Source organism: Neltuma alba, unplaced genomic scaffold (assembly GCF_004799145.2).
Source record: "Neltuma alba isolate B1F8T4 unplaced genomic scaffold, ASM479914v2 tig00011968_pilon, whole genome shotgun sequence".
Classification (NCBI taxonomy): Eukaryota; Viridiplantae; Streptophyta; class Magnoliopsida; order Fabales; family Fabaceae; genus Neltuma; species Neltuma alba.
In genome coordinates, this window is record NW_021636543.1 from 328,321 (window position 1) to 351,597 (window position 23,277).

General features: G+C 38.3%; 2 protein-coding genes and 2 pseudogenes across 2 annotated transcripts; all 4 read left to right on the plus strand.

Annotated features, from left to right (window-relative positions):
- The first annotated feature begins 1,720 nt into the window (after positions 1-1,720).
- LOC114720163 (uncharacterized) lies at positions 1,721-3,831 on the plus strand. The gene is made up of 6 exons (XM_028905785.1): positions 1,721-1,905; positions 2,056-2,188; positions 2,381-2,484; positions 2,569-2,740; positions 2,833-2,967; positions 3,064-3,831. Exons 1-6 carry the CDS (start codon positions 1,721-1,723, stop codon positions 3,829-3,831), a joined length of 1,497 nt encoding a protein of 498 aa, XP_028761618.1.
- A 6,977-nt stretch (positions 3,832-10,808) lies between these two features.
- Positions 10,809-12,848, plus strand: LOC114720165 (ethylene-responsive transcription factor ERF054-like). The gene has a single exon (XM_028905786.1). It carries the CDS (start codon positions 11,293-11,295, stop codon positions 12,586-12,588), a length of 1,296 nt encoding a protein of 431 aa, XP_028761619.1. The 5' UTR covers positions 10,809-11,292; the 3' UTR covers positions 12,589-12,848.
- Positions 12,849-18,403: 5,555 nt separating this feature from the next.
- On the plus strand, positions 18,404-21,015 carry LOC114720166 (probable polyol transporter 4; annotated as a pseudogene).
- A 923-nt stretch (positions 21,016-21,938) lies between these two features.
- Positions 21,939-23,271, plus strand: LOC114720168 (bifunctional epoxide hydrolase 2-like; annotated as a pseudogene).
- The last annotated feature ends 6 nt before the right edge of the window (positions 23,272-23,277 follow it).

The window sequence follows — 23,277 nt, forward strand, 5'->3', positions numbered from 1 at the left end:
AAGTGAGGCTACGTACCTAGCTTCCTCCCCATCATTAATCATAGTTATAACAATCATTAGCCATGCACGTTATGCATTCTTGTGAGAAGGTGGCTGAATCAGGTGATATTAAAAAAAGGGGGGAAATTGTTTCATTCTGATTCCTGTTTTGTAAAAACGAGGCATAAGAGCTATATGTATAAAGAGCTATTCTTTGACTTTTTGAATATATAGAAGAAAACCCTTCTGCAAAGGGAACTTAGGTAAACTATAAGAACTTGCATGAAATTCGCCGTCTGTTTAATCTAAACAATTAATATGTTTTCCCAGATAATTAAGTTGAACTAAATTAAAACATTTCAAAAAATGAAGAAAATTTATAGAAGTTTGAATTAATGAACTCTTGAAGGCGCGCGATCATTGTATTAACACAAGACGGAGACATATTCAACTACGCAAGAAATTCTTCGTCTGTCTGTTTTATGTCCACAATGTATTTGCACTTTACGTTTACGGACACAGACCAGCCTATTCCGAGTTGGGTGCTTAAACGTAGTGTTGGCGGAGCAACGTGTTGTGAAACAGCAGTGAGAATAATTTCCATGTCTTTATCCTCACCTAATTTCTACACATGCATAGCTTTACATGAGTGATACAGAAAGAAGTAAAGTTTTGGGAGCGAGAGATCTGGTAGAATACTGAACAAGATCTGCGGAAGTTGGAGGAAGAAGTAAGAGGTAAGAGATTGAGAAAACGAACGCAGAATCACCCGAGGAACACCTGAGACAGATAGCCAGGGAAACGCTGAGGAAAACTGATAGGCAAATCGCCAACGCAGCTATATCCGGCCTATAGCTAGGCTTATTGCGTTTAAAGTACAGCTACGTCCAGACATAGAAAAATAATGCATTATATATATATATATTTATATATATATCAATAATTACTATTAACATTTATTGATGTAGCATACAGATACATGCTTGCTTATATATATATTATGTGATAAGATATTTTTTAGCCATTAACTGAGTGAAATTCTTTCACGATCCGTTTTAAAGCTCTTTCCAATAATACTTAGTGACTTAATCAATTAAATATTTTAATCCATTTCTCAATATATGTATCAAAGTTTACTTCGAAAAATTCATCTTTTATTTATTACAAATATGTATTTTTATAACGCAATCTTAATTTTTTTTGTCAATTTTATTTTGTTTAGTCGTAGTTTAATAATTTATAATTTTATTTTCACATTTACTTTCATTTTGTTTCATTTGAGTTGTACGTAGCTTCCCAAACTCTTTTTTTCTTTTTCCACAAAAGAAAATAGAGGAGTATATTCTTATCATCAGTTTTTCCTCCAACTTTTCAAATCATTAAACGAAAATACTTTTTTTTGGCCAAAAAGAAAGAAGAAAATGCTTTACTGTTGGCACGCAAAGAAATCGGTAACTTGAACAAGAAAATCATGCATAGTTAACTTTGAAAACTTACTTTCTTTCCCTCCAAAAATAAAGAAAAAAAAAGTCCAAAGAAATGTTTATTCCTAGATTGATTTATAACAAAAGATTAAATTAAATCAAATATATTCGATCGGTCGAGTAGCTTAATGAAAGTTTACTTAAATTGTTCCGTATTTTGGAATTAAAAAACGCACGCATCTTCTAAATTTTCCTAAAATCCAGTGTAGTGGAGCAGTTTTTCAAGGAGATGTAGCCTTCGTTCACTCCCACTCTCAATGCCATTTCCACGATACGGGACGCCATTTCTCATGGTTGTTCTCCTTACTCTTCCATTTCTTTTTCTGCAACACCCGCCTCTGCCTCAACTCGAACGCTTGTTTTTGCTTTATGAAACCAGGAACCGCGATCCTAATATAGACATGTTTGACTTCCTGTTTGGGTGGTCAAAAGCTTCCAAATGGTAACTAGTTTTAGTTTGTAGCCACTAGTTTCAGTTCAAAACTTCATATTTATTTCCATGACAGATGCAATCATGTGCTTTCCTTCTCTACTGCTAATCGTAATTTCATATCCTTCCCTTTTTTTCCCGTTTCACTTCATTAAATTGTAGTAAGAAGCTGATCAAAAAAGCTCGGTGCCGCCTCAAGCTGCTGAAGAACAGGAGGCTTGTGACAGCGAGGCTGATACGCCAAGACGTGGCAGAGCTCATTAAGAATGGCCGCCAACGTAATGCTGGCAACCATGTATGCCCTGAATCCTTGAAGTCCAAAACTATGCATACTGTAATATCAAGATACGATCTATCAAAAGATATTTAGTGACTTATCATTGATGTTTTCCGGGTTGCTATATTATACCAATATTAAACATCGATTGCATTGAGCATCTCATTTTGCGGCCTTAAACTTCATAAATAACTACTCTCAAACTTTCAGGTTGAACAGGTCATTCAATATGAAAGCTTAGCCGCTGCATATGAATTGTTGGATTACTTTTGCGAATTTATTCTTACTCAACTCTCCTATATCAGGAGGCACAAGTATGCGTGAATCCCTAGCATTTTCCAGCTACCCTGCCTCTCTATGAAAGACATTGATATAATGTTTGCAGTTTCCAATATTAGGGACATTCCAAATGACATTAACGAAGCAGTGTCTAGTGTTATATTTGCCTCGGCAAGATGTGGGGATGTTCCCGAACTCTCTGTCATCAGGAAGCTCTTTGGACAGCGTTATGGCGAGAAATTTGCAACGGCTGCTGTTGAACTGTTTCCTGGAAACCTAGTAAACCATCAGGTTTCGTATAGTACTAAAACAACTCCCAACTTTGATGTCATCCCTCTTCCAGCAAATGTGCGTTTATGTTAATCAAGTTTCAAATTTGACAGTTGAAAGAAAACCTCTCAGTGAAGTCTGTGTCCGATGATTTCAAGTACAGAATGGTGGATGAAATATCTAGGGACTACTGCCTCCAACCAAAGCTTTTAGCTATTGAGTATTACCCTGACTGGCAAAAAGGACGGGTAATTCTATTGTACCACGTTCATTGTGATATATCAGCAAGTAATAATAACCTATCTCGTTTAATATTTTCAAAGTACCGTAACTGCTTTGTTCAGGTGAAAGGAAACGAAGATAACAGTGAAGTTAAGAGGGAACCTCAGAAAAGAACAAGGAGATCAGTTTCACTTGAAAACCAAGGCATAATCGATATTGGATGCATGTTATATTATCATAAGCCCAACAGAAGTCCCTCTGCTGACCACAAGCGTGCTGCGCATTCCAGAAGAAAACACCAGAAGCTTTTACTCGAAGGTATTCCACAATCGAGTTACGATTCAAAGAGATTGAAGCAACACAGCTCCTCGGAAAAAACAAAGAGAAGACCATCTTTCATTCCTAAAATGAGTGGCTGCAGTTTGGATCATCCTTGTTACTTTTGTGCTTATGATGGTGATTTGGGTTCGGGGTCGGGGCTTTTTTCAAAGAGAGCCGTTATGATTGAAAATACTCAACAAGTTTCGCTTAGCGAATGTTTCCATTGGAATGAAAATGCATACGAGCCTCAGGGATTAGATAGAAGTGACAGAGGTGTGGCCGTGTATAATGCATTCACCTACCCAGATTGCAACAATGAAGAGGAAAACAAAACAAAGGCAGAGGCCTCTGAGCACATGGGCAGGTTAGTTTCATCTGAGGTTGTCAAAAACTGCAAAGATAAGATGTTAAGGACATATGCATGTCCTCCTCATCCCAAGCATGTTCATCCCAAGTTGCCTGACTATGACGATTTAGCCGCCAAGTTCTCTGCTCTCAAGAGAGAACGTCTGGACAAAAAAAATTTCTGTAGCCAACCTTCTAGTGACGTAGTGCTGGGGGTATACTGAATTTGTCATTCAAATTCTTTTGTTACTCATGTAAGTATCTTTCTTTGAGGCTATCTATGGATAACTTTTTTCTTCCAGATTCTTTGATATTCATCGCCAGATGATTGTAATGACTATTATTTCCAGCAGCAATATGGGAAGATAACACCTATATCTCGCTTCTCTTCTGATTACTGAGCTGCTTGAGAAATTCGAATGAGAATGGATACTGGAAACTCAAGATTGATATTTTAAAGTAGTACATGAATTTGAGTGAAGTAAAAGAAAAGTTTCAATGCAGGACTTATCTGCCCTGTAAATTGTGTTTCACGTGGATTGAGTTTTGCTAAAGTATAAAACAAGGTCATAGTGAAAGAAATATCTGTTTCTTCTCATTAAGAAACGCTTCTAATTTCTTGTCCTGAAAATGTAAGCTTATGATAATATAGGATAATTAATGTAGAAGACTAGAAGCCTGAAACAAGGAGCAAATGAAGCAATATTCATTACAACTACAGAAGGAATAACATTGTTTTTCTGAAAGTGAACAGCAGAATCAGCAGCAAACAGCGTTAATATGGCTGCTGGTAAATTAAAACACAAGTTTCAACTCCCAATAATAGAAAATAAAAATGAAAGTCTAAGAATTTGTCATAGGCCACAGGATTATTCTTGATCACCATGTTCTTGATGTGAGTAGACATTGTTCCTAGCTCGTTTTGTTTGGATAGGATCAAACATTAATTAAAAAAAGGAAGAAATTATGTGCTGTCTAAATCCATAATATAATATAATGCAAGAATGGAATGCAAGTATTCCCCATCATTGAGGAAAAAGAAGTCAAAATCAAATGGGGGAACAAAACAAGACATATTCAAACACTTCCATATATGCCTATAGCCTAAGAAATTAAATGATGTCCAGCTAATACTTGATCAGCAAGTATGAGTAATATAATATCATATCTTGAGTAATGAATGTGAATAATTTCATTATAATCAAGGCAACATGGGACCAGTTGCACCAACCATCTTCCATTTTTAAATACTAAACCCAAAGCAGAAACCAAAGTCATTCTTATAATAGGAGTCATCAAGATATATTATAGTTCACCCACTCACTGATCATATCCTTGTTAAGAAGGTGGACCACCTTAAGAGATTAGTGTCTAATCAATCAATGCAAATACCTTGAGAAGAGAAATGCTTTGACATTGGAATTAGCATTATAGATGGGCCAACAATGATTATTACCATAATGTGTTTGTAAATTCAAATATATCGAGCAAAGGAGAGTGAACCTCAGGCAGACATTATTCCAAACCTTTTACCATTCTGAACACTTGTGCTTCGAGGATACTTATGTTTGTGCCAATGGCCAACTAACACCTTGATGTGCCCAATTCTCAGCCAATCCCTTGATTCCTCCACTATTATGAAGCCCCTGATGAAGCTAATTAAGGAAGTTGGTTCAGTGTACAACCACTTCAAAACGCACGAACACGTGCCCGTGCTGTATTGGACAGACAGTGATCATCTTTCTATGCTTGTAGGGTTGCGGCAAAGAATGGAGAGCTCCAAGATAACGGTCACTTTCCTCAGATGAAAATAATAATAATAATAATAATTTGCGTGTACCAACCACTCAATTTTTTATAAATCACTAGTAATTAAAGTAAATCTGCCACATAAAAGATCAGGAAGAAAGACGCCGAAATGTGATCAAATGGATGGATAATATTAAATATGATGAGAATGAATTGACGATATAGGGATTAACTAATGTAAAGACTGTACTTTGATCACTTATTTTAATAAAATGAACTAAAGTAAACATGACTATTCACACACGGAAACTTTTTCTATATATTGAATATGTTTGATATGGGGCGCCATGTTGTGGGCACTTGGCTTCCATAAAGGAGTTGACCTGACCTGGCCTCTCTATATATTCTCGTACGCTATGCCCACTATGACACCCAATAACTTTGCTCATCAAAACATATAGAAACGTAACTAGTAGGAATCTACCTCCACCATGAATCAAAGTCCACTCTTCCCCTGTTTAAGCCTCGAGGAAATTTCCTTTTCTTTAATTAATTAAGGAAATTTCCATTTCAAGTGTTGCATATTCCCTCTTATCCGGGCGCGCCTTCTGTACAGGAGCCATCATAATTTTCAGCAACTGCTGGGAATCATTTCACAGGGAAAAAAAAAAGATATATTAATATACTGCTTCCAGTCCTTAATTAATATAAAATATAGTTTGAGACAGATGTTTTCTTTTCTTTTTAAGAAGTAAGAGAGGTGGATATGCACGTTTTAGTGATGGAGTGTGAAACTGTGAGAGGAAATGTCAAAAAGAGAGAATGGAGTTAATGGATTGACCTGACATGCTGGTGCATGAGTTGAGTTGGTAGAAGTAATTGTGAGTGGTGAATGGCTAGAGAAGTAGCATTTGTGGGATGAAAGAGACCCCCCGATTTGTCTGGCAGGAGTTGAATGGTGGAGAGTGTACTGTGTATATCTATATAAGGTATAATGGGTCTCCCATTATCATGGCCGCATATAGTCAAAGGATACAGCGAACGGCGGCCACGCGTCCAATGAAGGAGTCGTCCCACTTCAAAGGAAAGCTTTGTTATTGCCCACTTTGAATCTTTTCACCGATCGTTGCTACTCAACCATGCTTCTTTTAACAGAATCTCCGTTCCTCCTCCTTCAGTCCTTCTTCTCATCCTAAATTCCTTCTTCCTGGCGTCTTCCCCCTCCAACTCTCTCTCTCTCTCTCTATATCTATATATCTATAATTTTGGCGTATTCATTTCAATGAATTTATATATATATATATATATATAATTCATCCACTCTGTCTCAAAAATTTGATTTGTGTAATGAACTTGTGGTGCAAGGGCAGCCCTGGAGGCGGTCACGGAAAAGCATGGGGGAAAATAAAATTCCTTTTCGAACGTGATTTTATACTTTTTCAATTAGCATAATTGAATGCAAAAGAAATAGGGATTTCATAAACGTGATTTGTTAGTGTGTCGTGGGTGTCTCGGCATTTAAAACCTTATCATATATACTAATATTTTATTCAGATGGGGAGTTGGGACACCACCACAGCCTGTGAAGCGGCTACATATTAATATTATATGCGCAGATATTTTGAGAGAGAATGATCGAGGGGCAGCGGATATTTTGACCCCCACAAAAAGACGGAACCATCCTGCATATTAAATCTGATCAGGTAAATCACCCCTCTTATTTTGTCAATTCTGACACGTGCAAGCTAATCCAATACTCCACGTCATATATTTCTTTTTTGGGAAAAAACATAGGTTGCTTTATTCTTTTTTCCCCCCTCGCTTGTGTGAAAATAGGTTCCTTTATTTTAAGATCGCAGAATGGCTTAAATATTTCACGCCTACAGCCCAAAAAGATGTCATTATATTTATCGTAAACGAGATAATCTTAAAGTAGTATTTATTACTCATATTACATAATAAATATATGTATATTTAATCAATAGAAAATGCACAAATTTAATAAACAAAAAACTGCGAGTACATTGTAAAAAATGCATATTTATGATTTTTTCCACTTTTAATTAATATTTATAAACATAATAGTCATACCTTTATTTACTATTTTTCAGCCTAAAACAAGCTAGTAATGCCAAATAAAAGCAAAGTGAAAACTGTAAGAAAAACATATTAATGAAGAAAATAATTACAGATGGTGGTTATTTCAATCTTATGCTTTGGGGGAAAAAAAGAAGGAAAAGAGGGGAAAAAAATGTGGGGGGACGTGATGGGAGAGACAGAATGAGGGAGAAGGTTGATGTTGGTGAAGCATGCGAGAGAAGAATATCAAATCAAGGGGGCGTGTGATATTTTTTGAGTGGACGAAATTGAGCAAGGGCAGAGGCCACGGCGTAGGATGGGAACAAATAATAATAAATAATAATACTAGTAATATACTACCTCATGTTATAATTATAAGATTTAGTACAAATAAAATCTTATAATTAAGATCAAAGATATATATATATATATATGAATATAAAGAAGTATTATATGAAGCGGGGTTCAATTCACAATTGAATTAAAAGAATTTGAAAGGAAAAAAAGAAAGAGAGAGAATAGGAGAGGGGGAAGAAGGACAAAATGATGGGGGGCGGGGGAGGTGGACCGCCGACACGTGACGAAAGAACACCGACCAGACACCGGTATGGTGTTGACTTTATAACGACAAAGGCGCATATCTGATATCCCTCGGATACACATTCCCCCTTTGCTCACCTCTGAGCCCCCCCTCTCACCGAAAGTCACCCTCTCCTTTCGCTACGTGGCTCCCTTCTCCCTCACAAATCCCTCCCCTCCCTCTTCCTTACACGCCACCCCCTCTAATCCCTTCCTCTCCACCTTTACCTCCCATTCTTATTCTCTTTTAATTTACTCCTTCTCATCATATCGACCCTCTATTTTTTATCATCAAATTCATTCCTATCCCCTTAACTATGGCCCCCCAGATCTAATTCTTCTTTTTTTTTTTAACATCATCTTGAAATTTTAATTTAATATGCACATTATCATCACTCCCTTTTAGGCTTTCAGTTTTTGTTCACCACCCAAAAAACTGTCTACCTTTAATTTATGATCTTTGTGCCAATTTTGCTTAACCCGAGACCCAGAAAAAAAAAACTTTTTTAAAAAATCAAAAATTGCAGATGACAGCTTTGGAGAGGATTCAACTTTGAGCTCTGTACGTATGATTAACATGCATGAAAAACTTCATAATGGCCGAAACGAGGAGTAACCATGACCTCCCCTCTACTTTCACCATTTTATTTCTATATACCTTTGTTAATTTAAGTTAATATGCATTCATTTTTTAAATTAATTACGTTAAATGTTATAAAAGAAGACAAAGATAACAGTTGAATGGATAAATAAGATATGATGCGGCAAAACCTGTGCGAGCCATTGATTTTTTTTTTAAAAGCAACAATTGTTTGTAAACAAAATAAAAAGTCTGCATATATTATGAATGGAGTCGGTAATTATTAAATGATAAACACAATTATAATAATTTATTTCCCTTGCCATCAGTTGAAAATATGGATAACCATTATAATTAACATGTTAAGAAAAGAACGTAATAAGCAGTAATATGGGGCCTGTTATCATTACTAACACTATAACTCGTCATTACATGTTAACATAGGGAGGGGGGCGTGAGAAAAGGGATATAGCATTTCTTATTCTTGGCAACTAGCCTCGGAGTCGGAGTACCAATTAGCACGTACTAGGATGAAGCTCCCTTCCATTCCAACATTACAGCCAGACCTTGTTTCCGCTGAGAAAGAATATTATTAATTTTAGCCTCCCTGTGTATACAATCAGGGAGATCTTGCAGATGAGGCTGTGAGCTGTTAAATTAAAGGGATGCATTTGTGACCTCAAATTGTACGTGGTTGCATGGGGCTCTGAATTATCATCACGGCACTAACCGGCCCTACAGTAAAAATGGAGTGTTTGGGGAGATGAAGGAGGGCAGGTCGTGAGGTTAGCGTAGCAAGCAGGTAGCAGAGAAGATCAAATGAAGGTTTAGGATTGGAGAGATGTGGATGTGGTTAGGAAACAGGGGCGGCACGAGGGATCCATAATTGAGAGTGTTATGAATCAAACATGCATGCTCCCGACCTAATCAAAAGTTGTGCTCCCGACCCAAGTTTTTTGGAGCTTTGTTCTGCTATGTCTTGCCTGCCCCCCTGCTTTTCCTTTCTTTTAAGATCGATCATTCGAGACCCTTAAAGACGCACAGGCAGACAGGCAACCCCAACATATATAGGATTAGGATGGTGTTTGTTTCCCCCCTCCTTCACTCTCTGCAAAAAGCCATATCATCAGTTTAATCAACACCATCCATCCTCCACAGTACTATGAGCAACATTTCTCTTTGATGAAATCGACTCTACGAGGCTACACGATGGTGGCATTCAGCTTCACGCCTCTGATTAATTAAACTCTCTGCCCTCTTTAATAAATTTATTTCCCAGGGTCAATTTTCTTCGACATATATATATCCACGTCGTCCGTGATGGTCAATGACTTGGTAAATAAAATTTAAGCAGAAAATTAATGTCTCTGTTATCCTAGCTAGCCTGTAAATTTTACTTGGTAGTTTCCGTGAAATGCTCTCTCTTATCCTTATCACAGTGGCGTTTCCTGGAGATTTTCATGGTTCTTATTTATACAGGCTTTTTCCATGTTATCTGAGGCACTATTCATTTATATTTATGATACTTACGGATAATTCATTTACTGTTTTTCTCATCGGATTGATCTAAATATTGGGGAGATGTGGAGAGAGGAATTGATGTTAATTTTTGAAACTAGCTAATTGAAATTGTTGAGAAATTTGGCAAGTTTACTTCATTGTAACTGTTATTTTTAATTTGTGTCAAGTGATTCAGAAAACCGTGGAATAGAGGTTTTTTCATACCACGCGAATATGTGAAGATTATTGTGTCCGTATTCTTCCGAAAACGTCAAACACGCATTAATAAATGCGCTCATAATGCTGGGCGGGCGCACAGTAGAGTGGTTTAATGAAAACGGAACCTAGGACCTAATTTAAGGAAAAATACACAGGTACACAGGGACAGGGTAGGCTGGGGGCAGGCAGAGAAGTGAGAAAAAAATATCTGGAGCAGATAAAATCACGAATCCCTGTTCGCCACACCATGGTACGGACACCACCACAAACAGTTTTGCCACTGTGGCGTTCCCGACCTCACGTTGCCTCGCCCTCTACTTTTCCTCCATTTGTAAAGCTCTTCCCTGCAAATATCTCTGGCTCTCTCCAGGTGGGAGACGGCGGCATGGAGTTGGGGTGGGTGAGCTCACAGAAATTAGAGCTCAATCAAAGGCCCAACCGTGTGGGTCCCCTTGCAGCCAACCAGCAACGACGCTTCTACATACTCTCTTTTATTCCAAAAAGTTTGATTTAAACCCCTTCCTCGTTCTCCTCTCATATAAATTCCTCTCCTCCCCCCTTCCCTCCTCCTTCCCTCTCTCACCACAACACAATCTGATCTGCCTCAGTCCTCCGAATCTCCCCTGCTTTGGCCTCCACGTTTACTTCATATCTCTCCTCCAACTTCCTCTGCGCTCGCTCTGTTTCCCGCTCGCTCTCTCCTTTGGTTTTTCCGTCCTCTGTTTGCCATAGATTTGAGATGGGTCGATGGTATCCGATTCTGTTTTTGATTTGATCGGATTATCACTTTGGTTTTTAAATCTTTGACCATATCTTGAATCTGGGTTATTCCCTTTTGTGATTTTGTTCTTCTTTATTCGAATCTTTCTTCTTTAAGGCGTTTGTACGACGTCCCGTCTCATTTCTTGATTGCGCATAAAACTCAAAGGCTCTGCTTTTGAGCTCGAGAGAGCGAGCGGAAATCTATCATTGTGTCTGGATGGCCACGGCGAGTAACAGTGGCAAATCCACCGTGGGTGGTGGAGAAAGCCGAGATTGGGAGATTGGCAGGGGTAAAGATGTAGACTTGAGCGGTGAGAGGCGGCAATGGAAGCCAGTTTTTGAGGATGCTTCCGTGTCGAACAGGCCTCTGAAGAAAAGCCGAAGCCCCCAACGTGAAAACTCAAACCAAAATCAATCCTCCGTTCCCATTCTACCACATCCTCCTTCGTCTTCGAGAATCGTCTTCCCTTTTGCCTTCGATGGTTCTCAACAGCCTCTGCAATTTCCCTATCAACAATTTGGCTCTCCCAATTTGCCTGCGTTTCGCCCACAGTTTCTCGGGACGCAAAATCAGCAGCAGATGATTTCTTTTGGGTCTCAACAGCCAAACATGGGGTACCCACAGTTCTTAGGCCAAGACTCTGGAGTCGCACACCAGCAACATCATCATCAGCAACAGCAGCAACATCTTCAGTATTGCAGAGACCCGTTGAATCTGAGTCCAAGAGGGAGGATGATGATGATGATGATGAACAGCGTAGGGCCGGACGGAAGGCCATTGTACAGGCCCCCTCCTCAGCCTATAAATACTACTAAGCTCTACAGAGGGGTGAGGCAACGTCATTGGGGAAAATGGGTCGCTGAGATTCGTCTTCCTCGCAACAGGACTCGCCTCTGGCTGGGAACATTCGACACAGCTGAAGATGCCGCCTTGGCTTATGATCGCGAGGCCTTTAAGTTGAGAGGAGAGAATGCTAGGCTCAATTTCCCCGAGCTTTTCCTCAATAAGGACAAGCCATCCTCAACAGTCCCAGATTCATCTGCTTCTTCTCCCTCCACTCGTCAACAAGGTTCAACGTCGAAGCAAACTAACTCTGCTCCAGAAGGTTTTACTGCGGAAGCTCCGATTGCAGAGGAGAAGCCTTCGCGACCGCCACCGGAAGAGAGCACCGACAATGATTCTGGAATAGGGTCAAGTGAAGCTACAATGAGCGACGAAGTACAGGCTGCGTCTAATGCTGGAACAGGGGAGGGAACTTCGGCGTCGCAAGAACTGGTCTGGGGAGAAATGGCGGCTTGGTTCAATGCAATTCCAGCGGGTTGGGGTCCCGGTAGCCCTGTGTGGGATGATTTGGACACATTTCAGTCGCAACTTGCCTTTTTCAATCCCAATCACCAAGAATCTAATAATGCAGATACTCACATGCAGCAAGAAGATATTACAGGACCATCAGATTCTTCCACTTCCTCCTCTTGTCCCGTGAAACCCTTCTTCTGGAAAGGTCAAGATTGAAACTTCCACCCTAAAAAATTTTATTTTTGACAAGTCAGTGCTCTCACCCTTCATTTTCCCTACTAAATTCTTTCTGCATAGGTTTCTCCTTGGGATTCCTACTGGTTGTGAATATTTAAACCACACAACCTGTGAATCCCAGAGCACTGAATATCTCCTTCAACTTCATTTCTGGACTTGTGCTGTGATCAGGGTTCATGTTATCCATGAGCTTCCACTGGCAGCAGCATCGCTGGCTCATACTCCGTGGGCCTCTGATCCCAGAAACCACGAGCATGTTTCTGAGTAGTTCATTTTCCTCGTAGTCTCTTTATAAACCTTAATTGAATGCATTTGATGCAGTGAATGTGCGGTAGAGCACGACCAGGGCAGAAGGAGAGGGTTTATGATTTCCTTCCCTTGTGGTACATCCGTGATGAGCTTAGTTTTTCAGCTCCAAGGATGGGTGTATATTAGTATTATTAATAACTTCATAATTTGGTAGGTTTTTTTTTTAATGGTTCTTTATTTTAGTTTGTCCTTCTCTGATGACACCTATGTATCAGGACTTGTTATAATATAGTACTCCCTCCGTTCCTTATTATAAGAGACAAATAACCGAAGTACGTTGATCAAAAAAATAGTTAAAGTTAGTTAAGAACAATTAATGTATAAAAAGTATAATTTTTTTTCCAAAAATGTCCTCATTAATAAGGAGAGAGAACAATTAAATTATTAAAAGAAAGAGAAGTAGGAGGGAGAGAGAGTGTGAGTTGGAGATAATAAATATGGGTAAAATAGTAAATCAACACAAAAAAGTAGAGACAACTTGTAAGTGTCTCTTATATATAGGAACATGGCATAAGCATCAAGTGTCTCTTATAATAAGGAACGGAGGGAGTAATACCAAGCACTTGTGAGTTCATTGGAGGTTAAGTGTTTGACTGTCCTTGTTATTCCCCCGACTCGCATGACACGTGGAAGCCTATCGTCTTCGAATGTTGGATCTAAAGGTATCCCCGAAAAAGTCAGTTCAGGGGGGCAAATGAGTATCACAGAACAGAGAGAACCAACAAAAACAAATAAATGAATTTGTGCAAGGATTTCTAATCTGTATTTCAACAGCGTTAGAATCATAATAATCGTGATAATCTTTCTTCAAATAGCTAGGAATAAACCGCGCTGGAATGCCAGAGGCAAGATTTAAAAAAAAAAGAAGAAGAAAGAACACAAGTTTATGAAAAATTATATATAATTCTTGTTTATTGAAACGAAAATTCATTTACAATACACGGAATTTCTTTGTCCAAGCACCTGTTTAGTGTTTCGTTTTATAGCACTAAAGTGTACAGCCGGAAGACAATAATACTCCTTTGGTCCTTAATATAAAACATATTTAATTAATTTGATTAGATTAAAAAAGTTAAATAAGTCAGTTAATTATAAAAAATATGTCATGTTTTTTTTAAAACATCATAATCATCTTCGTTAATATCCCCTCTCCCTATTCTACTTAATAATAGTTGAACGAGTATCCATAGGGATAATTTGAAAAAAATCGATAAATATGAGAAATAGGTCTTATATTTAAGACTAAAATCAACTGAATAATTAGGTCTTATATTAAGAATCGGAAGAGTAATAATAATGTCTTCTCTCAATAACTTAGTTATGTTCGATTAATTCAAAAGGTAATTTTATTTCTTGAAAAAATACAATAACTTTGTAGACAACAGACTTGAGAAATTTCTGTTTTGAATGCATTCTCCAAAAGTCACGAGGATGGTAATTAATAAGACATTCCGCAATGAGAGGAAATACCCCCTTGAGAAGTTTTTATTTATAAAAAAAAAAATTGGTCAAGTTTCTTCTTATATTGATTATGTTAAGTTCTCTCATAATACATGACTATATGTCCTTTATTTTATTTCCTGTGAATTTGTAATTAAGTACTATTAAATATTAATACTTTAAAAATATGACATATAATTATATGTCATTGTAAAATTTGACATAATAAATATAAAAATTTAATGTAAGTATTGTCTTTTATCTATATAGCTTTCCCGAACAAAATCCCGAACTGTGTTAACATATCATGCTTTTGAATTATCCCCACGGTACAGTCATAAAAATTTTATACTGTACGACAATCAATATTGATATTGATTACAAAATATTTTATTAGTTGAATAATTGACCCGCTTTGTAAACAACACACTTGAGAAATTTCAATTTTGAATGCGTTCTCCACAAGTTACGGGGATGGTAATTAATGAGAAATTCCGCAATGAGAGGAAATACTCTCTTGAGAAGTTTTGATTGACGAAAAAATTTAGTTCAAGTTTTTTTATATCAGTTATATCAAATTTTCTAATCATACATAGTTATATGTTCATTTTTTTATTTCGTGTGAATTTATAATTAAATGTTATTAAACGCTAATATTAAAAAACACAACACCTGATTATGTATAATTAGAAAACTTGACATAATAAATATAAAAAACTTGATGTAAATATTATCTTTTATTTATATATCTTCCCGAAACAAAATCCAGAACCGTGTTAACATAATGTTTATGACTTATTGACTTATTCCCCGGGCAGGGTCATAAAAATTGCATACTGTACGATAATTAATATTGATATTAATTACAAAATATTTTATCAGTTGAATAATTGACCCGCTTAGTTGACGTATCCACCATGCCTTGGAAAATGATAAAGAAATTAGCAATTCTCCAAAGATTTTACCACAGACAAGTTTTGGCGTAAGTCTTAATTACCTTTTGTTTTTTTGCGACCTCAGCCTGAGCACAAAATGTAATGAGTTGAAATGTTGGATATGCATTTGTACCCATGTGTTGCGCTATAAGGCGGGAGCGATCACTACGGCCCCATCTTAATTTAGGCTATTCAAATAAATGGTCCAGATTTAATTAAAATTTTTTTATATAATTTAGACCATTTTGTTTAATAATTATATAATTTAAAATAAAAACAATCTTCCAACTTATATTTCTTTAAAGATAGACAGCTTTGGAGCATTAATTTTTAACAAACATTATTGTTGACTAAAATTGAGAGGAAACTAAAAATATATACATATGTTTTTTCAAAGCCACTAAATCCACGATTTTTAATTGATGCAACGTGATTGACCGCTAAAGAGTCAAGCAGGAACAGTTTTAACGCTGAAGCACTGTGGTAATAATAACCAAACTCGGTAATTACAAGAGCGAAGAATCCCACCAAATCTGGTGTACAGGAATTGTCGACCCCGCGAGAGAAAGGAGGCCGAGTTACAGATAAGGACAAAATTAATAAGCAGACTTTACGCATTAATTATTTGGGAAATAATAATTAAAAATTTGAAGGTGTGATGAATGGAGGTGGGCCCATTCACCGGCCCATGAGATCATCATCAACATTTCTTAGTCGCGACGGCACGATAACGATGTTGATTCATAATCATGTGATTAATTAAACTTAAACCGTAATGAAGGTCATAATTATGGATCCAAAAATATCTAAGGACTTCGGTGACGTAGCCGTTTTCGGCTTAGTTTTGCATCTCATGTTTGTTTCTTCGATTCAACCAAGCCTAATATTTTATGCCAAGGTTCGGCTGCCATGTACTTTTTTTTTTTTGGGGGGTCACTGAAGGACAACGTTGCAAGTGAAAATCAAATGTTAAATTGGATACTCATCCGACCAAATCCGACGTTTCTGTTCTTCTTCGTACGAGGATTTGGTATGGTTTTGCCGTTTAACAATGACTTCAGACGAAGTCGACAATGTGACTTCTCAACTCTTTGTTTTTGCAGTAGATGAATTCTGAGCAGTTGTTTGATTAAAGTTTTCTAGTTCCTTCTTTTTTGGCCAAATATACATTACTTCTCAGAATTATGGCCTCAAATTTCTTAATTGAATTTCGTCCCAATAGAAGAAATAAATAAATAAATAAAAGGAAGGGGGTGGTGGATATGTAATTTATTTTTATTTGAGAAGTAGGATTTACAATGAGAATTGGAAGAATAAAATATTCGTCATGCTTCTGTTCTCCCTCCAATCACTTCATCCAAATCAATATCATGAGCTGGAATTATTTCAATCAATGCATGGATCCATTTTGAAACCTAGAACTTCAACTGCGTCATTTACAATATAATAGAAGCATAACAAATTTAATTCATGCCCTATGTATTATTATTCTGCTGAGCATTAATGAGTAGGATGTATGTGAAATTCTTTTGTTCTTTTTTTTTTCCTCTCAATCTTCGAGCTGCCTTTCTTTACTTGTCCTCAAGAAAGTGATGTCTCACTTGTATTAAGAAATTCAAACTAGTTTAAGATTTTCTCTCTTAAATGAATGACCTCTGGTTATGTCATGATTTGAATCAATATGAAGTGGAAGAAATGAGAGGTCAGAAAAAGGACGGAATATATATATATATATATCTATATATATATATGAATATATATAAGTTTGATACGAATTAGGTGAGTGTAATGAGAAGAGACAAGGCAAAAAAGAAATTGGGTAGGAGTTGAATGCTTAAAGGTAAAGAGGTAGGAGCAATTGATCTTAAAAGTGATAATCACATGAATGAGAATAGTTAAAGAATCCTGAATTGCAGTTGCCGGGGGGAGCTGGCAATTCAAGCGCACCATAACCTCGTCAATCTCTCACCTCTTCTCGTCCCACAACGATTTGGGCCTAGGCCCATCTACAATGTAATCCCCACATTTTCACTCAGGCCCAGCCCAAGTATGGTTCTCAGTTTTTCCCTATTCGTGACGCGAGTCAGCTGCAATGGTCAGCTCCCAACCACACAACAGCACAAACGTCATCTATACTGCTTGCCGGTTACCATCCCCAACCTAAAGCTACCATTACGCCCGCTTCTTTGTCTTTTAACATAAACCAAATGACATATGCAAGATACAACACTCACTTTTATTTAATTAAATGAGTGTGTAAACAATTCATATTATAAATTCGAGGGAATCTTATTGCGTGCTTATAAATGACACCATGATTAACTTAATACGTATGCGTTGGAGGGGAGAGGAAAAAAAAAGAATGGGGAGCTTGTGGTAATTTTTTTTTTTTGGTCAATAGATTGTAATAAGGTTAGAGAGAGTGGCAACACGGCTAAATGGCTAAACGACAAAAAAAATCGTCGGTGTTGGATGCGTGGTTGGCAAACGTGAAGAACAGCCGAAAAGAAAGGGCAAAAGATAAAGATTCCACTGCTCAGGTTTGTGCGCGTCCCCTCCTGGATCTTGCATGCCTGTATATACCATATAGCCACTCCCCATTTAATGAAGAAATGAAAAATGCTTCTTTTACTAAATTTTCATCTCTTTCTCTCTGTTCCCCCCCCCCCCCCCCAACGCTGCATTATGATTTAAGAGGAATTGAACTATTTAACAAAACAAACCTGAACACAACCCATGCGGTCAAAAGGTCGATTGTCATTTACCCGCCTGGCGCACAGCATCGAGAAAACCAGAAAGTAATAAAATTATGCTTTTTAAAAAGAAAAAATATTTGCTAACCGATGAATTAAATTGAGAATCTCGACAAGGATGATGCCTTTCTTTGTCGTGAAGGTCATTGAATCTTGTTATTTGAGATAAATACGTAGAATAAAACAAGAGGGCGGATATTTTAAAGAGGCAAGGTCACTACCTACTGCAGCTGCCCCATGGAATGAGCCCTTTTTTTGGGTCATCCGTGGAATGAGCTTTGATAAGGCGGGAGAGTCAGTCAATCCTTTGTGATGTGTCCTATAGTCCCATTCCACATACAATAATGCAATTTGCACCGGGGTTTTATTTTTCCAAGCTCTGACTTCCGAGTCCTGCGCTTGTATTCCGGGGTCCTCTTCTTCTGGCTTCAGATCTAAAACCCAATTCATGGTTTGCCAGTCTCAGACATGTCGTAGGAGTCAAAATTAAAACCTCAATCTCAAGTCTCAACTGCTCCTCCTCCGTCATCGGAAAACAAGCAGAGCAATTCAGAACTCGCTGAGCCTGAGATGGGATTTCAAGAACATGGGAATGGGGAACTGGGGTTGTCTGGAATCCCCTGGGTGCGAAGAACAAGTACAGGAGAATGGGCTCTGACCATACCGAGGATTACCACGATGGCCTGGACCAATACCACCAAGAGCATAGGAGCAAAAGTACCAGGAAATATGTTCTTGCCTGTGCCGTCTTTGCTTCTCTCAACAATGTCCTTCTTGGCTATGGTATGCCACATGCATTCCCTCTTCTCTTTGTTTGCTTTCTCCAAAATGTGTGCTTTCTGCCTATTCTTTGTAGCAATCATCTTCATCTTCCCGTTGATGTTATCATTCAACATGGTCGTGTCAACCTTTTTAATGAATTTCTTCAAACAATTATTTACCATCATTTTTTCTCTATACTATTCATTACCATTTGAACTCACTTGTTCTTAAAAAATTTAAAGCTTCTCGTTATAGCTGAGAGATTATTGATTTCCCTACGTATTTCGATTTCCCAATAACCATGAGAGTGCAAAGTTGGGTTCAGAAGACTAGTGAGTTTTCCCTGTTCAAGTACAGAATTTCAAGATTTGTTAAGTAGTCATTTTGAGGTCTAGCTTTGTTGCTGATTTGGATTGAAGAGAGGGAAGCTGACATGGTTTATGTTGTCAATTTGCAGATGGGGGTGTCATGAGTGGAGCTGTTATATTCATCAAAGAAGATCTGAAGATATCAGAGGTAAAGGAAGAATTTCTTGTTGGTATTCTGAGTATAGTCTCTCTACTCGGTAGTCTAGGTGGTGGAAGAACATCAGATGCTATTGGAAGAAAATGGACAATGGGCTTAGCTGCCAATTATATTTCAAACAGGCGCACTCATAATGACTCTAGCTCCTTCATTTGCAGTACTAATGATTGGAAGACTCTTAGCAGGAGTTGGAATAGGATTTGGAGTTATGATCGCCCCATATACATCGCTGAGATATCACCAAAACATACTAGAGGTTCTCTCACTACCTTCCCAGAGATTTTCATAAATCTTGGGATCTTGCTTGGTTATGTCTCAAATTATGCATTTTCCGGCCTTTCACCACATATCAATTGGAGGATCATGCTTGCTGTGGGAGTTCTACCTCAGTTTTCATTGGCTTTGCACTTTTCATTATACCCGAGTCACCAAGGTGGCTGGTAATGCGGAAACGAGTTGAAGAAGCAAGATCAGTGCTGTCAAAAACCAATGATAATGATCAAGAAGTAGAGGAAAGGCTTGCAGAAATACAACAAGCTGCTGGATTGGCCAATTCTAGTAAGCAACCCGTGTGGCGGGAACTACTTTTTCCTTCCCCTGCACTACGGAGGATGCTCATTACTGGATTGGGATTCAATGTTTCCAGCAGATCTCAGGAATAGATGCAACTGTATACTATAGCCCTGAAATTTTTAAAGCAGCTGGGATTGAGGATAATTCCAAGCTTCTCGCTGCAACTGTTGCCGTAGGACGTAGGAATAACAAAGACTGCTTTTATAGTGATAGCCATAATTCTCATAGACAAATTAGGTAGGAAGCCTTGCTCTACGTAAGCACAATAGGGATGACGTTGAGTCTGTTGATGATAGGAATTACTCTTGCTTTGTTTGGACAAGGATCATTGGCAATTGCTTGGCAATTCTGTTTGTTTGTGCCAATGTGGCTTTCTTCTCGGTTGGACTAGGCCCTGTGTGTTGGGTTTTGACGTCTGAAATCTTTCCTTTGAGAGTGAGAGCCCAAGCTTCAGCAGTTGGGGCCGTGGGGAATCGTGTGTGTAGTGGCCTCGTGGCCATGTCTTTCTTGTCTGTTTCACGGGCAATTACAGTTGCCGGAACATTCTTTCTGTTTGCTGCTATTTCTTCCCTTGCCGTCGTCTTGTTTACTCGCTAGTTCCTGAAACCAAAGGGAAGTCATTGGAGCAGATAGAACTTCTGTTCCAGAATGAACAGGCGACCATCCAAGGAAGGGAAATGGAGCTTGGAGATGTAGAACAACTGGTGCAGAATAAAACCAATTCAACGGTCCAAATTGATTGATCTCCATTTCCAACTCATACGAATCTGCCATTGGAGAAAGAATATGAATGCTGGTTATGTCCCAGCATAGGTATGATCAATTCAGGGCAAAACTTTGCGGACATGGCGACCGCAGAATGATAGGCCAAAGGAAGCATGATCACTACAAATTGTATTCTTTTTGTGTACTTTTCCCTGGTGCAATTATTTATATTCTTTAACCTTTAATTAATGCATGCCTCTGAGGGGTTCGATAGAAATCTCGAATCTGCATTGTGAATTCGTGTCTTTAGTGACATAAGAGTATATATAATTGAAAATGGGCTCCTCTATCCCTATTGATTAATCAACGTTAAAGTGAACAATTATCAGGGCTTTCTTTTGTAATTCCTTCTCAGTGGCTTCTATTTATTTCCATCAAGCTTCCGTCAAACCCTTCACCGAATCAAAAATTGCACATTTTGATGCGGCACACAAAACCAAGATCACAGTTTTGTTCGCTTCTGTTTAGGACTTTTTCATAGATTGCGATTATTGCAATATAATCATCTACAGAAAGCGAAGAGGCATAGTTGACGATCAGATGTGCTAGCAAGTTGTGAGCTTTCTCGTGTTTTACTAAGCTGACTGCATTTGGAAGCGTTGAATAATCTCAAAATTATTGAAGAATAATCTCAAAGTTATTGAAGGACCTGTATATATTAAGGGCAAAATGCTCTTCCGGTCCTAAATATAAGACCCTTATACTATGTACAAGAGTTTTATATTTAGGACCAGAGGAGTAATTAGGATTATTTTTCCATTTTGTTTTTTTTTCTTTTTTTTATGATAATTGATATTTGCTCAATCTCATCGGCCATTTGATCTGTGTGTGTGTGTGTGAAATGACATTTATCTGGGCGTCTCTCTTTTGTAACTCACTGGGTATAATTTTCATGTGTTTGATGGAAAATACAAGTGAGCCATGATGATTCGTTCGATGTTGCCGAAGGGATAATAGAATTACCAGACGCGAAGGTGAAATTAAAAATATCGGTAGATGCTGCTGCCGGTGAATCGCGTGCGTTGAGGAAGTCACGAGGCTTCCTTAGGAAGACATGATTCTTTAAACATCAGTCATCAATCAAATGCTTAATATTTAATTTAACATAATAGTGCACCATTTCATGCTCATCTATTTTTTAATACCATCAATTGGCTGAATTGTCATACAATTACTATTTTATGGATAAGGCATAGAAAAAGACATTAGTCTTCCTATGTGCTTACACTGCTATTGACCAATAAATTGGTGACTGAGTTGTTATAAAACTACCAAACTCGACAAAGAGATCTCACGGGCTTGACAGATTTCAGATACCTCTGCTCCCACCATTTCCTTTCAATCTCAAACTCTGCACCACCTCTCACTCATTATCTGCGATGGAAAATATCAAGCACAGTCATGTTGAAGTGAAGGGACTGAAGCTGCACGTGGCTGAGATTGGAAGTGGTCAGATCCCTCAAAAACTATGAGGCTATTGCTGGTTTACACTACACTAACAATATTGTTGATTCGTTTCTTCCCACTTTGGTTTATGGATCATCTTTATCGGTACAGGTCCCAAGGCAGTGGTATTCTTGCATGGATTCCCGGAGATATGGTATACATGGCGGCACCAGATGATTGCTGTAGCCAACGCTGGCTATCGAGCGATTGCCTTTGACTTTAGAGGCTATGGACTTTCCGACCATCCGGCTGAGCCAGAAAAAGCAACCTTGTATGACCTTGTTGATGAAGTCGCTGGCCTTCTGGATTCCTTGGCCATCACCAAGGTAAGCAGTCTGAGATCTTATTAAGCTCCAGCTGATACTCAAAACTGCTTCTCTCTTTGGATTTCATATAACTGATATTTTCCAAGGCCAAACACCCAACAGAAATTCCATCCCCAACGGCTAAATTCATTTGTTTGTACCAGGCTTTCCTGGTGGGCAAGGACTTCGGAGCTATCCCAGCATACCTTGTAGGTGTTGTGCACCCAGAAAAAGTGATTGGTGTCGTAACTTTAGGCGTCCCTTTCATGCTTCCAGGTCCTTCTGCTGTCCAGAACCACCTTCTCCCTAATGGCTTCTATATCACTAGGTGGCAGGTACAAATTCGTTCTTTGGCTATCATTATCATATTCAGTTTCCTCCCTGGATTGAAAGCAACTTGTTTACTGAATTCAGGAGCCTGGGAGGGCAGAAGCAGACTTTGGCCGCTTTGATGTCAAGTCCATCATACGAAACATCTACACACTCTTCTCTAAAAGCGACATCCCAATAGCCGCTAATAATCAGGAAATCATGGACTTGTTCGACCCTTCGACTCCCTTACCCCCTTGGTTCTCAGAGGAAGACTTGCAACTTATGCCTCACTTTATGAAAAATCTGGTTTCAGATTTGCTTTGCAGGTTCCTTACAGGTAATTACTGATTACATTCTCATTAGTTAGCGTCCCTTATAAACAGACAGGGGCCTCTGTTGCTCGAATGATCTAAATTGCTGCGCCCCATTGCTTTATGATCGATCGTGCAGGAGCCTCACAGTGGATTGTGGCATAACTGATCCTAAAGTAACGAGTCCAGCACTGCTGATTGTGGGAGAGAAAGATTATGTCCTCAAGTTTCC

Excerpts from the sequence above, each read along its gene's own strand:
- LOC114720163 (XM_028905785.1), top strand. The coding sequence starts at position 1,721 with ATGCCATTTCCACGATACGGGACGCCATTTCTCATGGTTGTTCTCCTT. Across the intron at positions 1,906-2,055 it reads TGGTCAAAAGCTTCCAAATG|TAAGAAGCTGATCAAAAAAG; the intron begins GTAACTAGTTTT and ends ATTAAATTGTAG. Across the intron at positions 2,741-2,832 it reads GAAACCTAGTAAACCATCAG|TTGAAAGAAAACCTCTCAGT; the intron begins GTTTCGTATAGT and ends CAAATTTGACAG.
- LOC114720165 (XM_028905786.1), top strand. The coding sequence starts at position 11,293 with ATGGCCACGGCGAGTAACAGTGGCAAATCCACCGTGGGTGGTGGAGAA.